This window comes from Pan paniscus, chromosome 4 (assembly GCF_029289425.2).
Source record: "Pan paniscus chromosome 4, NHGRI_mPanPan1-v2.0_pri, whole genome shotgun sequence".
NCBI classification, from domain to species: domain Eukaryota; kingdom Metazoa; phylum Chordata; class Mammalia; order Primates; family Hominidae; genus Pan; species Pan paniscus.
The window spans coordinates 8,043,552-8,056,881 of NC_073253.2; the positions used below are offsets into that span (position 1 = coordinate 8,043,552).

At 48.3% G+C, this 13,330-nt stretch overlaps 1 protein-coding gene across 3 annotated transcripts in view; it reads left to right on the plus strand.

Annotated features, from left to right (window-relative positions):
* The window catches only part of ADCY2 (adenylate cyclase 2), a 435,519-nt gene that overhangs the window by 396,280 nt on the left and 25,909 nt on the right, over window positions 1-13,330 (plus strand). For all 3 annotated transcript variants that reach the window (XM_034959722.3, XM_034959723.3, XM_034959724.3), the window contains one exon: window positions 971-1,129. In XM_034959722.3, the coding sequence (XP_034815613.1) occupies window positions 971-1,129 (159 nt within the window). The remainder of the gene's footprint in view (window positions 1-970; window positions 1,130-13,330) is intronic.

The following is a 13,330-nucleotide window of genomic DNA, read 5'->3' on the forward strand; positions in this document are numbered from 1 at the left end:
CATTTGTGCATGAGAGGCCATCTGTGTGCATGTGTGTGTGTTTTGTTTTACTTTGTACTGTCATTGGTAGAATTAATCAACTCAACAAAGCAAACCAAAAACTTGCAGTTAGCTCTTCTTTGCATTTATTTGTCAATAAGTGACTATCTGTGTGAAATACACACTCTCCACTAAGCCCTTCTATTACAGGAAGATCCATTCAAGACTATTTCATGATTAAATTAAAGTATTTACATCATAGGAGGCACAAAATGATGCCAAGACCCAAAAGACTCTTTGTCAGTAATTGGGCCTCTCCATTCCTACAATGTTAGTAATAACTACTTTTAAAATACATTATATTTTAATACATTATAAAGCATGAACACAGGTTTTTACTAATAGGCACTATCTTAATTAATATCAAAATGAACTTTTCTCTAAATGTAACGAATGGCATTCTGTCAGAACAGCACAATCCCAAGTGGAAAAAAAAATCCATATTTTGCAATGATTACATAATTATACAATTTGTGTTAGGGAAAAACTAATTTACAAATGCTAAAGGCAAACTGCCATAAACGAACAATACAGTTTTTATTCAAATCATCAAAAAATGCACTCTCTCTACAGAGGTATTTTTCATGTATTCATCATTTATATTCTACAATTGCCTCTTTTCAAAAAATAATTTGAGCCCTCTTTTAGTAGCATAACTTTGCAGGAAGCTTTAATGGTGCTTTGAATTTAAGCCTCCATATAGCTGATTTCCCTGTTTCTGAGGCTGGTTCTTGTTTTTTGCAAATCCATGTCAGAGGTTGACTGAAGGACATTTCAGGGACACAGAGGGCTTTATAGGGAGGGTGGAAGTTCTGTTTGGGGGTTCTTTTTTTGGTTTCATTTTGTTCTTTTTGTTTTCTCTTTAAAACCTCCACTCTCTGGCAGGACAAGATGCCTATTGTTTCTTTACCTCTGTGTCCTCTTGTAACAGAATGAATATTACTGTAGGTTAGACTTCTTATGGAAGAACAAATTCAAAAAAGAGCGGGAGGAGATAGAGACCATGGAGAACCTGAACCGCGTGCTGCTGGAGAACGTGCTTCCCGCGCACGTGGCTGAGCACTTCCTGGCCAGGAGCCTGAAGAATGAGGTCAGACCAGGGGGGGCTGGGGGCTGGGGGAGGGGGCTGGATGCCATGATGACCTGGGTGAGGGCTGAAAGCTTCTTCAGTGACATAAAGGCTGCCGTACTTCACACATCTGAGTGTTCAAAATGGCCAAGATTGGCTTGAATTGTTCAGTTTTCAAGAAGATATTGATTGGTTGTAGAGATATCCGTTGAGAATAGTGGGTTAGAATGACCTCTAAAAGTCTGAGTTTGGAGGTGGATTCATTATTAGAGATTTTTTCCCCAATCATGTAAAGTTCTGAATGTCTATTGTGAGGCACTAGGATTCCAAATATGCCTCCAAAGAAGCCACTGCTCTCTCCCCATTGTGGGAGGAGGCCTGCCTTACCAGCACACAATGGAGGCTCAAACCAAGAGGCAACGTTAAACCATGCCTCCCACACGCCCCGTTTCCCCACACTCAGCTTCCCTGAGAGCCTTCCAAGGCTCTTAGAATTTCAAAGATATCAGATACACAGTGAGTGTGACAGGATTTAGGAGTTATCTACACAAGAGCAGACCAAAGACTTGAGTCCATCCATTAGAGTGGATGGAAATGGGAATTTCATGGAGTGTTTATCCAAATGGATTAACTAGAGTTGCAAAGACTACAATGTCAGTTAAATATTGAAATGGGTTTTGAAGAGATGTTGTGAGATGTCTTTAATATTGCTGAAGTGCAAGAGAAAGCAGATATGTCTACATTTGGACTTAACGTGAGAAACATGTATCTGAGCATCCACAGTACGCAAAGCCCTGCGCTCATTTCTGTGGTGTTTCCGAGATGTCTGAGATGTGTAAACCAAGAAGTGTCTGAGACAGGTCTCAATCAAGTTACAGGTTTATTTTCCAAGGTTTAGGATGGTGCCCAGGAAAAAGAAACACAAGTTACACTAGGATTCCTGGCCTGTGCTTTTCCCCAAGAGAGTTTTGAGGACTCCAATACTGAAAGGGGAAAGAGTGGACAGTAGGGGAAGGAGGAAAAGGAATAAAAAGAGAAATGGGGTAGACAAGAGATGGTTACATTCTTGTGAGGCTTGATTAGTGCTCATTGAAACCACATTTTCCATATGAAAAGAGAGGAGTCAGGAAAAGCCCATTATGCCTTCCTCTGCTTGAGCCGAGGGATGATTTCTGGTCTTGTCTTTGTCCAGTACCTGTGAAGATCAGCTACTAATTTGCATTGCCAGGATAAGAGTCAACAGAACTCTGTTTTCTGGTCAGTTTTTTTTTGGGGGGTGTCTATTCTGAAAGATTTCAAGGCCCACAAGGAATTTTTTCCTGAGCAGTTGTGAGGGAGGCCACCTGGGGTGCTCCGTGGCCCTTCTATGTTGCAGCCATCCGTGTGGGAACAAAAAGCAGGTAGTTTCTTGCATGACTCAGTTCCCAAGCTTAACTTTTAGTGAGTTTGGGGTCCTGAGATTTTTTTTTCAGAGGTGTAACCCCTGTTCTCAGGACATTTTCACTGAGGCATGGGAGTGCATGCGCAAAAGAGGTGGGGGTCACCTGTAGATGGATGAACTCCTTAATGGATAAGCTCAACCCGGATGATACCAGAACACAAAGCAACCTGCAGTGAGAAGCCTCAGAACAGTATTTTTCTGTAGCGGATTTGAAGTTGGCATTAAGAAGAAGGTGCCAGGTGGCAGATGAGGTGCTAGACATCACCACTCCCATCTTCCTGGAAATATTCAGGGCACAGTGGGCCTTCCAGAGCTACACAACAAGTCTCATGGCCCGCTGGCTGTCCTATCTCTTCTCCTGGTGTTTACTACATTTGCTGGGTTCTTTAGCACCTGATTTTCCTATTGATCACAGGTAATAAAATCACAATGTCTATTAAAGGGCCCTCTGTTCTCGTTAACAGGAGTCTCCAGCCCATTTTTAAATTCAGCAAGGTCCCCATGTTTCCCCTGCCCTGTAGCCGGGCTGGTGGTGGCCCAGGATACAGAGATGAATGGGATTAGAGGTGGCCTCATCCTCCGTGGGCGCCTCCTGGGGATAGGATCCTGTTATCTCCAAGGACACTGGGGTGTAAATATGGTACTCCAGAAAGGCTGCCACCGTGAGGAAGTGGCTTCTGAATCTGGAAATAACGTGCTAGAAACTAGCTGGGAGAAGGGGGCGGGGGGAGAGAGGAACGGGGAGAGAACATTTCAGGCTCCAAGGGGCTACTTTTCCACAGGCACCAGGAAAGTGCCTAATTCAAGACCTGAGAAGAGCCCACTGGAGCAGGCAGGAAGAGAGCAAAGGGAGATAAGTAAGGGAGCTGAGGCCGGGCGCAGTAGCTCACGCCTGTAATCTCATACTTTGGGAGGCCAAGGCGTTTGGGTCACCTGAGGTCAGGAGTTCAAGACCAGCCTGGCCAACATGGAGAAACCCCGTCTCTACTAAAAATACAAAAAAAAAAAAAAAATTAGCTGGGCATGGTGGCGGGTGCCTGTAATCCCAGCTACTTGGGAGGGTGAGGCAGGAGAATTGCTTGAACCTGGAGGTGGAGGTTGCAGTGAGCCGAGCTCGTGCCATTGCACTCCAGCCTCAGCAACAAGAGCGAAACTCCATCTCTAAATAAATAAATAAACATTTTTAAAAGAATTTGGGAGCTGATAGGAGGGTCCCTTCCTAGACATGGGCTCAGAGGAAAGCTCTGGAGCTCGAGAAGCTCTGTGAAGGTCTGTGGGGCGCACAGAAGGTACCCTGGCCCCAGGGTTCAGCCTCACAGCCCTGCAGAGCCCTGTCTCATGTCCGTTCAGCCTCACAGCCCTGCAGAGCCCTGTCTCATGTCCGTTCAGCCTCACAGCCCTGCAGAGCCCTGTCTCATGTCCGTTCAGCCTCACAGCCCTGCAGAGCCCTGTCTCATGTCCGTTCAGCCTCACAGCCCTGCAGAGCCCTGTCTCATGTCCTGACAGCCTCCCTGGGCCAGACCTCCAGGAGTAGCAGGTTCTCTCTGCTCTTTCCTGTTTGCTTGGCTTATTCTAAGCAAGCATCAGAATACAGTTACCCTCCTTGGAAATAATAAGGAAAGGCAAGATGGGGAAGGAGAATAAAACTAGAGCTACACAGTGCGGCCTCAAATCTTACTCCCAACATCGTCTGTTCCTGTGAACGTGAGCTGGTTACTTCCCTGTCCGAGCCTCGCTGTCCTCATCCATAAAAGAAGAAGCATGGTGCCTTGCCTTCCAGTTGCTGGAGGCAGGCTGAGGGACATCTGCATGGTGCCTTTGCACTGCAGTCCTCCAGGTGAGGCGGGCATTTCACAGAGGCGTGCATGGGACCCACATCCACACAGGTGGGATATGCATGAGAGGGAAGACAGCAGCAAAGTGCGAGTGTTGGCAGCTCACAGTGACTCCTCCACTTCCCCTGTAGCCCTGCTGTGTACCAGGGACCTTCATGCCACTGCACAACCCTCTGGTGCTCCTGAGGGTGACATGACATTTTCCTCCAAGTTTCCTAAGGAGTGCTGCTGTTGGGTTAAAGACACACAGTGTCAGCTGGGTGCGGTGGCTCAGGCCTGTAATCTCAGCACTTTGGGAGGCCAAGGCAAGCGGATCACGAGGTCAGGAGTTCAAGACCAGTCTGGCCAACATAGTGAAACCCCGTATCTACTAAAAATACAAAAACAAGTTAGCCGGGCATGGTGGTATGTGCCTGTAATCCCAGCTAGTAAGGAGGCTGAGGCAGGAGAATTGTGCGAACCCGGGAGGCAGAAATTGCAGCGAGCCGAGATCTTGCCTTTGCACTCCAGCCTGGGCAACAGTACGAGACACCATCTCAACAACAACAAAAAAGACACACAGTGTCTCCTGTAGCATTCACCACCCTGCGAGCTCCACGGTTTAAAGCCGAGTAGTGGGGCAGGCAGCACGGCCTAACAGGAGCCCAGAGTGGGGACTCGGGACCTGGGGTGAGCCCTGGTTTTGGCACTGCCTCACTGCAAGGGCAGCTCGGAAACTTTCCAGGAACAAAGCAGGAATGGGAACATTTAGATGAAGCCAGCTCTGGGCTTTGTTTCTGTATTTGTCAAATAAAGAAGGTGAACCCCTTGGGGTGTCATCACAGCCACTGTAGCCCTGTATGTACATAGGGACCTGTCTTTAAGCATTGATATAAATCCCCCTGCAGATGATCAGTGCCTGTTCACCAAGCTTCCAGTTGCAACACCTGAAGATGGTTCCTTCCTTCATTCGGGAAACCCGGGGTCCTCAAATCTACACCTGATTGGGGGCAGCCTACAGCCCTATAGGAAAATGAAAGAGCTTGGTTTCAGAGCTCTTCAGACTTGGACCAGCATGGATGGCTCCACGTTCCATAACAGGCATGCCAAGGGTGTTTGGATGATGCTCAAGGCCAGTGATTCCTGCCTGGTAGGCTTGCAGTCTTGCTGCTGACCTGACATGTTCTCTGGAAGGGAGAAGAGTGGACACTGAACCTTAAATCAGAGCATCATCATTCCCACTATGATGCTGGGAAATGAAATGATCGTGTCATTCTGCTCAGCTGGCGGGCTGCAGGGTTCTCTGTACTTAATCACACAATGCAGATCTTCCCTTGGCTGTAACATTTCAAATGTTACTACCAATTTCTGTCTAATAGGGTGAGCAATGGGGGCGATGGCTACTCTAGCAGCCATTGTAAGACTTGGGGACTAAACTATTAAAAGGAGCCCCCAATCCCCACCACAATGAGAGCAACCCCACGCCGTCTCCTCAAGGACCCTGTACTCCCCCAGGGGAGGTTTGCTAGCCAGTTGCGGGAACAGTGAGTGTGGGGAGATTCTGGAGGCTTCAGTCCCCATGGGAACAGCACTGCATGCAAAACAGAGCCCACACAAAGGGCCTGAGCAAGAAAGAGAGGCACCAACCCCCTGCCAAAAGTTCTCAGAGTTCCCACAGTGAGTCTCAGAAAGGGAGAGTTTTGTTTGTTTCTGAAAACACATAATGAGGGTGTTATAAGAAGAGCCACCTGCATGCATAAAGCATAGCAAAGTCGTGCCCCTCCCTTCTGTGGAATGTCCCCTGTGGCCATCGGACCCTGCTGCCCTAAAGTACCCTCCTCACTGGACAGAAGAATCTATTTCCTTGACCTAATGATGTAATATTAACCTTGTAATCCCAGGCCAGGTGGGGCTAATATTGTGTGGCCTTGCACTGCTGAATGATAACGGTGCCCCTGCTGTTTAAGAGTGTAGCTATCATCAAGGTTTCTGTCCCCTCTACAGTGTCAGGACCAAATACTGACATCCTGCCTGAGCTCTTTCCCTCCCTAAGGTTTCCCCGAGCAGAAGCCCTACCCCTTACTGAACCTGCATGGCAGAGTGTGGCTGATGCTGGGACCAAAGAAGTCCCTGCAGACAAGAGCAGTGCTTCTGAAAGTGAAGGACCACCTGCGGCACCTGCTAAACAGGCTATTCCTGGTCCCCACACAAGCCTTCCTTGACCTCCTGGGCCCTGAGAGGTGACTGAGAGCAAAGCATCTGTCCCAGCCCTGGCACCTCTTGGCTGTGGGGCCTCAGAGTCCTCTCAGAGACCATTACCAATTTTTGAAGCAATAATTTAGATGAAGCTCTTAGAACTGTGCATGGCATGTAGTAAATACTGTTAGCTATCTTTTAAGCAAATATCCCAGATTCATGCAAAACTTGAGAATCACTGCCCCTGGGAATTGACCAAAAGCTTTCAGAAAGGGCTCCTGCCCAACATTTTTAGAGCCTGAATAAAGTGGAAAACAAAACCCAATGTAATCACTTCGCTCCTGTTCCTGGCATTGGATAAAAAGCACTGTGGGCAGCGTCTGCCTTCCCCCAGCCCCCTCTCAGCAGGGTGGGCCAAGCCCTGGTGCTGAGTGCTCAGTGCCTCTGAATGCAGAGGCCCCGGGAGAGGCTTCTGGGGCGTGGGGTGGATGGGAGCAGGCCCTCAGCCCCTTTGTGTGGGTTGCCCCGGCATCCACCACACTAATCCATTTCCACTAAACTCTTGGTGATACTGCTCTGTGAGTCTTCTGGAAATAATACAGGAAAACAAGACTTTGGCAAAAGCAAGTATAGCTGTACTTTACCAATATTGCTGGTTTGGTTCCAGACCTCTGCAATAAAGTGAATATCACTATCAAGCGGGTCACAGATTTTTGCTTTCCCAGCACATGTGAAGATTGTTTACACTATACTGTATGTTTTAAGTATTCAATAGCATGATGTGTAAAAAAAAAAATGTACATACCTTAACTTTAAAATATTGTATTGCAAAAAATGCTGACATGGATACACAAAATGCGCACATGCTGTTGGGAAAATGGTGCCATTAGACTTGGTCAAGGGAGGGTGGCAGCAAACATTCACTTTGTGAAAGACGCAATATCTGTGCACTGCAATAAAGCAAGACGCAATACAACAAGGTCTACCTATAAGCCAAAAAAAAAAAAGGACTTGAAGTCATGTTTTATTTCTCTGCGTGGGATCAGCTTATACCTGCATCCTTTCTGACTTAACTAGTGAAATACTTCATGCATAAACAGGATGGGGGCTGCTTCCCTGCAGAATCACTGCCCTGAGGATGAACGACTTCCTGGGACCAAAACTGACAGGTCAGGACTCTGGGAGAGACCAGGGAGGCAGTTCCATTCCTCTCTGTGGTACAACCTGCGGTTGCTGATGACTTTTTGAGTCCAGGGCAGGGCGTCTTTGGATAGCCTCCACTCCATGGCTTCTGGAACAATGCTTGGAAAATGGCACAGCTTATGCCAAGACCTGCATTAACACAGATCATGTCATTTTTGCTCTCCTACCCACTGCATCAATGCACAAAAGGAAATTAATTTCCCTTCAGAAATAGGGAGTCAAGAATGATGTAATCGCTGTAACAATCAATTCTGAAAAGGTTTTATTTCGATGAAGAAGTGCTCATAGGCCTATGCTCGGGCTCATGGGCATAGGGCTGGCTGCTTGTGTCTAAACTGGCTTCGCAGTGCCTCTTCCTTCTCCTGGGCACTTGTGTTACTTAAAACTTCCTGAAGCTTCTCCATCAGCTGTTAACTGTCATGGCCAGATTCAGCCCACACAACCCTCAGGCTCATCAGGAGAGTTCTGTGCACCCAGATGGGAGCCTTCTCTGTTTCGGAAGCCTGTTCTCCCCACCTCTGTGTGTGGCAGGAACGTTTCTGAAAAGCCCCTTCAATGGGCATCAAAGCCAGCTCTCATCACTTGGGGAGAAGACTGCATTTTGTCACCAAATCGACCCCGTGCCAAGTCCCCGGGTGGTAGAGGATTGTGAGCCAGACACCCTCATTCGGAGAGAGCCAATGCCTGATCAAAACAAGCCACATGAGCCACGGATGCCACCACAGAAATTTGGGAAATGCCCCTCGTGTGCAAACAGCACCTCCCTTTCTGCTGGTGAGAACCCTCCCAGTGACGACCAGGCAGATCACTCAACAGTGCTAAGCTTTAAGCTCTGTGCCCATGCGTCCTCTGCAGGAGGGTCAGGCTAGCATGCCCTTGGGGTTTCAATAGACGCTTCTGTACTTTCTAGTCATTTGACTCCCCTGAGTAAATTAGGCATTAACTGACAGTTGGGGACACCAGGTGCTTAATGGTTCCCACATAGATCAACTCGGGAAACGTGGACGATCCAAAGCCTCTATGCAGCCCAAGTCAGTGAGACAAAGTACCAGTCTGGTCTGGAAGGTGGGAGACCTGAGCGCCGGTGGCAGCTTTGAATGTTTTCTCGAACACTCCAACCCCCATGCCCACCTGGATGGAGAGCCCCAGACGTCTCCACACCTGGGCCCACGGCACCAACTGCACTTTATTATGTTTTCTTGATTTTCTCTGTCTCTCCAACAAGACTTTATGCTCCTTAAGGGCAGGGCTTGTGTTCTTTTCCCCTGTGTCCCTAACACCTGGTATGAAGTCTGGCACACAGCAGGCCCTTTGATAGGGCACATGTGTGTGTAACAGGGTGTCAAAGGGAATTTCAGCCTGTGACACTAAGAGACACTTGCTCTCTTATTCCAAAGGAGGCATTAAACAGTGTGCAGAGCTTACAAACGCCTTCCGTGACCTGCAGGGAGCTTATGAATTGGCCAGAAGACTAGAGGTTGAAAGAGGGTTTGGGTAGAATGTAGTGGGGATGAGCCCCCTCCTAGAGGGGAAGGTGGGGATCCCCCCTCACTTCCAGCCTTGTGAACAGGCCAGAACTGCTCAGCCTGGGAGCACCCCATGACTTGAGTCTCTGAGTGGTCCTGGGAAGCATCTCCAACTGGGGGACACCAATAGCAGGCAGGTTCTGATACTTGGAAACACTGAATGCAGGTGCTGATGGGGCATCTGGGCACACAGGGTGGGGAGCTGTGGTTTGGGACATGGCTGGACTGTCAGTTGTTTGGACAGCAAAGGGTGCTCAGTGTTGCCCAAGGATCAAGCAAGAAAAAGAGAATTGGTGTAGGGTTATTTTAGATCCAATGTTACAAAGCTGCCTGGGGGACAGGGGGAAGGCAGTGGGAGGTGAAGGCACCTCCACAGAGAAACTCAAAGAAATAGCCCGAAAGCCCGGACCTGAGAGGGTAGTGAGGAGCAGGAGGGATGTGCATGGCCTCCATCATAGAAGACTCAGGGTTGAGGGGATGTCCAGGGATGGGCAAAATGGCAGGGAGTCTTCCAAAAACCCATGAAAACATCCACAGGAGGAAAGCCAGGTTTGAGTATTCAGGGAGCAGGATGCAGTTAATAGGAAGCTGTCCTGCCTCGCAGCCTCTTCCTCCTTCCCCTCTTCTCCATTCTGGATGGTTTGGAAAACCCAGCTAGCAAGTTAGGAAGAGTGGAGGAGTGGTGGAGAGAGAGTAGAAACCAACTGATCCCCCTTCTCCACTTGCAAAAGGCCCACACTGGGGAAGGGCACAAGCCACAGGTACAACGAGGGCAAGAGTTTTGACTATTTCTTTTCTTTTTGAGACGGAGTCTTGCTCTGTCACCCAGGCTGGAGTGCAGTGGCACGATCTCGGCTCACTGCAAGCTCTACCTCCCGGGTTCACGCCATTCTCCTGCCTCAGCCTCCCGAGAAGCTGGGACTACAGGCCCCCACCACCGTGCCTGGCTAATTTTTTGTATTTTTAGTAGAGACAGGGTTTCACCGTGGTCTCAATCTCCTGACCTCCTGATCCGCCCACCTCGGCCTCCCAAAGTCCTGGGATTACAGGCGTGAGCCAACGCGCCCTGCCAAGTTTTGACTATTTCTTGGACTGGGGCCTCTAATTATGGATGAGAGGACCTTGCATTACACACAGTGACATGCAGGGCCACAGGGTAGTCCCGAGTGTTCGTCCAAGATAGGGAAGATCTAGCCACACTCCAAAAACTGAAAGGGGTAGTGGCCACAGAAACGCAGTTGCTTTGTGATTATTTTTTCATGCCTTGAGCTTGTTCAACAGAATGGTTACATATGAATGAATGTTGAGGAGACGTCTAAACTCACTTTCAATTCTAAAGCTCAGTAGTACTTTTGGGTAGCCATATGCTGACATGGGTCACCCATTCTAGACCTTGAATTCCAAATTATCTTCAAAGGCTGCCCACCTGCCCTACTCCAGCCCCCAGGTCCTCTGGAAGTCTAAGACAATCTCAGGTCATCTACCAGTCAGCATGCAATCCTCTCTGGCCCCACACCCAATGCAACCACATGAGGGAACCTCTCATGAGTTCAGTGCATGGTTCTCAGCCCTCCAAGTTTCACAGGCTCCAGAGAATTTCAGAAGCCTAGAAGTTTCCCTGGTTTCCCAGTAGTTATCGTCTTATGGAAGCCCTGAATCTGAGGACCAGGTGAGCAGTGACCTGAGCTCACCCTGGGCATTCCCTCAGAGCTTCCAAGAGACCACTCTGCCAAAGAAGGTGGGTGATCAGTTTGTAGTCCAAGCTCCCCAGAAGCATTCACGGCCTGCAGAGAATGCAGGGATTGGTCCTGGCCCTTCCCTTCAGCCAGCTGAGAGCCTTGGTGGCAACCGCAGCTCCCCTGAGCTCCATTTCCTCATGTAGTCTGTCATTCTTAATCAAGGCTGAACAGCAGAATAACCCAGGGAACTTTCCAAAACAATGCCTGTGCTTGGAGCCCAGCCTAGGGGATGAGGGTCATTTGGTCAGTGGGGAGGCCCAGGCACCTGCCCTCTTGGAAGTCCCATTAGAGATTCTCCCGTGCAGCCCCATTTTGGTCCTGTGTAATGAAATGACATGTCACATCCAAACTGCCCATCAGTTCAGTCTTGCATTTCATCATCTCCAACTCCCAGACACCCTTAAAGACTCCAGAGGAAAATACAAAGGTAAAGTGACAGGACCCGCAAGTGTCAGAGGACCTGTGCTACCCCCAAACTGAGCAGCGAAGCCCATGATCATCCCGGAGACTTGATAAAGTGTAGTATTTACAAGGGTGGATTCTACTGTCAGACTTGATAACTCCAGCCTTGGGCAAGTAATGTAACCACTCTGTGCCTCAGTTTCTTTATTTGTAGATGGAAAACTCTAGTACCAGCCTCACAGGGTTGTAGTTGTGGTGAGTTCATGCATGTAAAGTGTTCAGAGAGGTGCCCATCCTACCATGTGGTGAGCGCTCAGTAAGTGCTGGCTATTATTGTGCTTATTCTTGTCATCATTATCATTCCCCAAAGAGCACTCTGGACAGTGTCAGCAGAGAGTGGGGAAATGCAGGATATAGAAAATATGTCCTTGGCTGGGTGCGGTGGCTCACACCTGTAATCCTAGCACTTTGGGAGGCCAAGGCGGGTGGATCATGAGGTCAGGAGTTCGAGACCAGCCTGGCCAACATGGTGAAACCCTGTCTCTACTAAAATAAAAAAAATTAGCTGGGCATGGTGGTGCACACCTGTAATACCAGCTACTCAGTAGGCTGAGGGAGGAGAATCGCTTGGATCCGCGAGGTGGAGGTTGCAGTGAGCCAAGATCACGCCATTGCACTCCAGCCTGGGCAATACAGTGAGATTTTGTCTCAAAAAAAAAAAAAAAGAAAATATGTCCTCCCCTGGCTAGATGCACCCTTTTCCTCAAGCACAGGGACGTCAGTGGAGTTTATACCATTTTTATAAAACTGACATTTTTAACTCACACAAGATCCTAGGGGGTTCTCATCCCTGTTCTCTGACCCCTGGCTGCAGTCAGCATTGCCAGCGCTGTGCCTTGGCTGTCATAGGCTGTCTACCAAGGATATGAGTGTTCACAAAGGCAACTTTGCAGAGAGAGAGAAAACACAATTCTGCACAAGAAACCAGCACAATCATATTGAGCACAAAATAGAAAAGAAAACCTTGATTTCGTTGTTCATGTACTTTGTACAGATCTTGAGGCAGTAGTAGGGATTACAGAGTGGCTGGTCCTGAGAACCAGAAAAGGACACGAGTCCATCTTTTTCTCAAAACTGTTGTGGCCTTCAGTTGGGTTGCCCTGGCTCTGATGGGTTTGTGATGGGACCTCCCTGGGGAAAGAACAGTTCCTCTGAGGTGCCACCAAACCTTGGAGTTATAATACTATTTAAGTGCTTGCTCTCTGCAAAGGAGTTCATCTGGGTGCCCCAAAGAGCAGGGCTTACTGATAATGTTCATGTAGAATGGATTCCCTCGCCCTGCCAGACACACAGGAAGCACCAACCATTTTTCCCTCCCCTCAGAGGTCAGCCATCTTGTTTAGCAGAACTCTCCTCACCTTTCCTGGAGAAGAAAGCATTTCCCATGCTGCACTGCGTCCACAGTGGCCCCGGCTAGTCTGCCTGTGTTAGGGCCATCTCAGGGGTCTGAGGAGCCCTTGCCAGTGGAAGGGCAGATCCTCCACACCTAGGACTAGCCCCCAAGACCACCTAACAACTCTTCCTTTCTGGAACCTTCATTGAATTCGAAGGTGTCACGGTGTTGGGAAAATTATGGAAACACCTGGAAATTGTGTTTACAAGACACTGCAATTTAACTCATGTCTGTGGATAAAGAACTATGAGCTTCTTCCTATTTAAAAACAAAAGAATATCATGAATAAATATAGTCAGTGTCTAATATAATATAAATAAGTAGACTGAGGAGCTCTATTGGTTCTTTCTGGTGTAATAAGAAGTAACTTGATGAATTCCATATGCTGTTTTCAGGAGACACTGAAGAGGAAAATTCATCAAGACTCCCATCCAAATACTATAGCCAT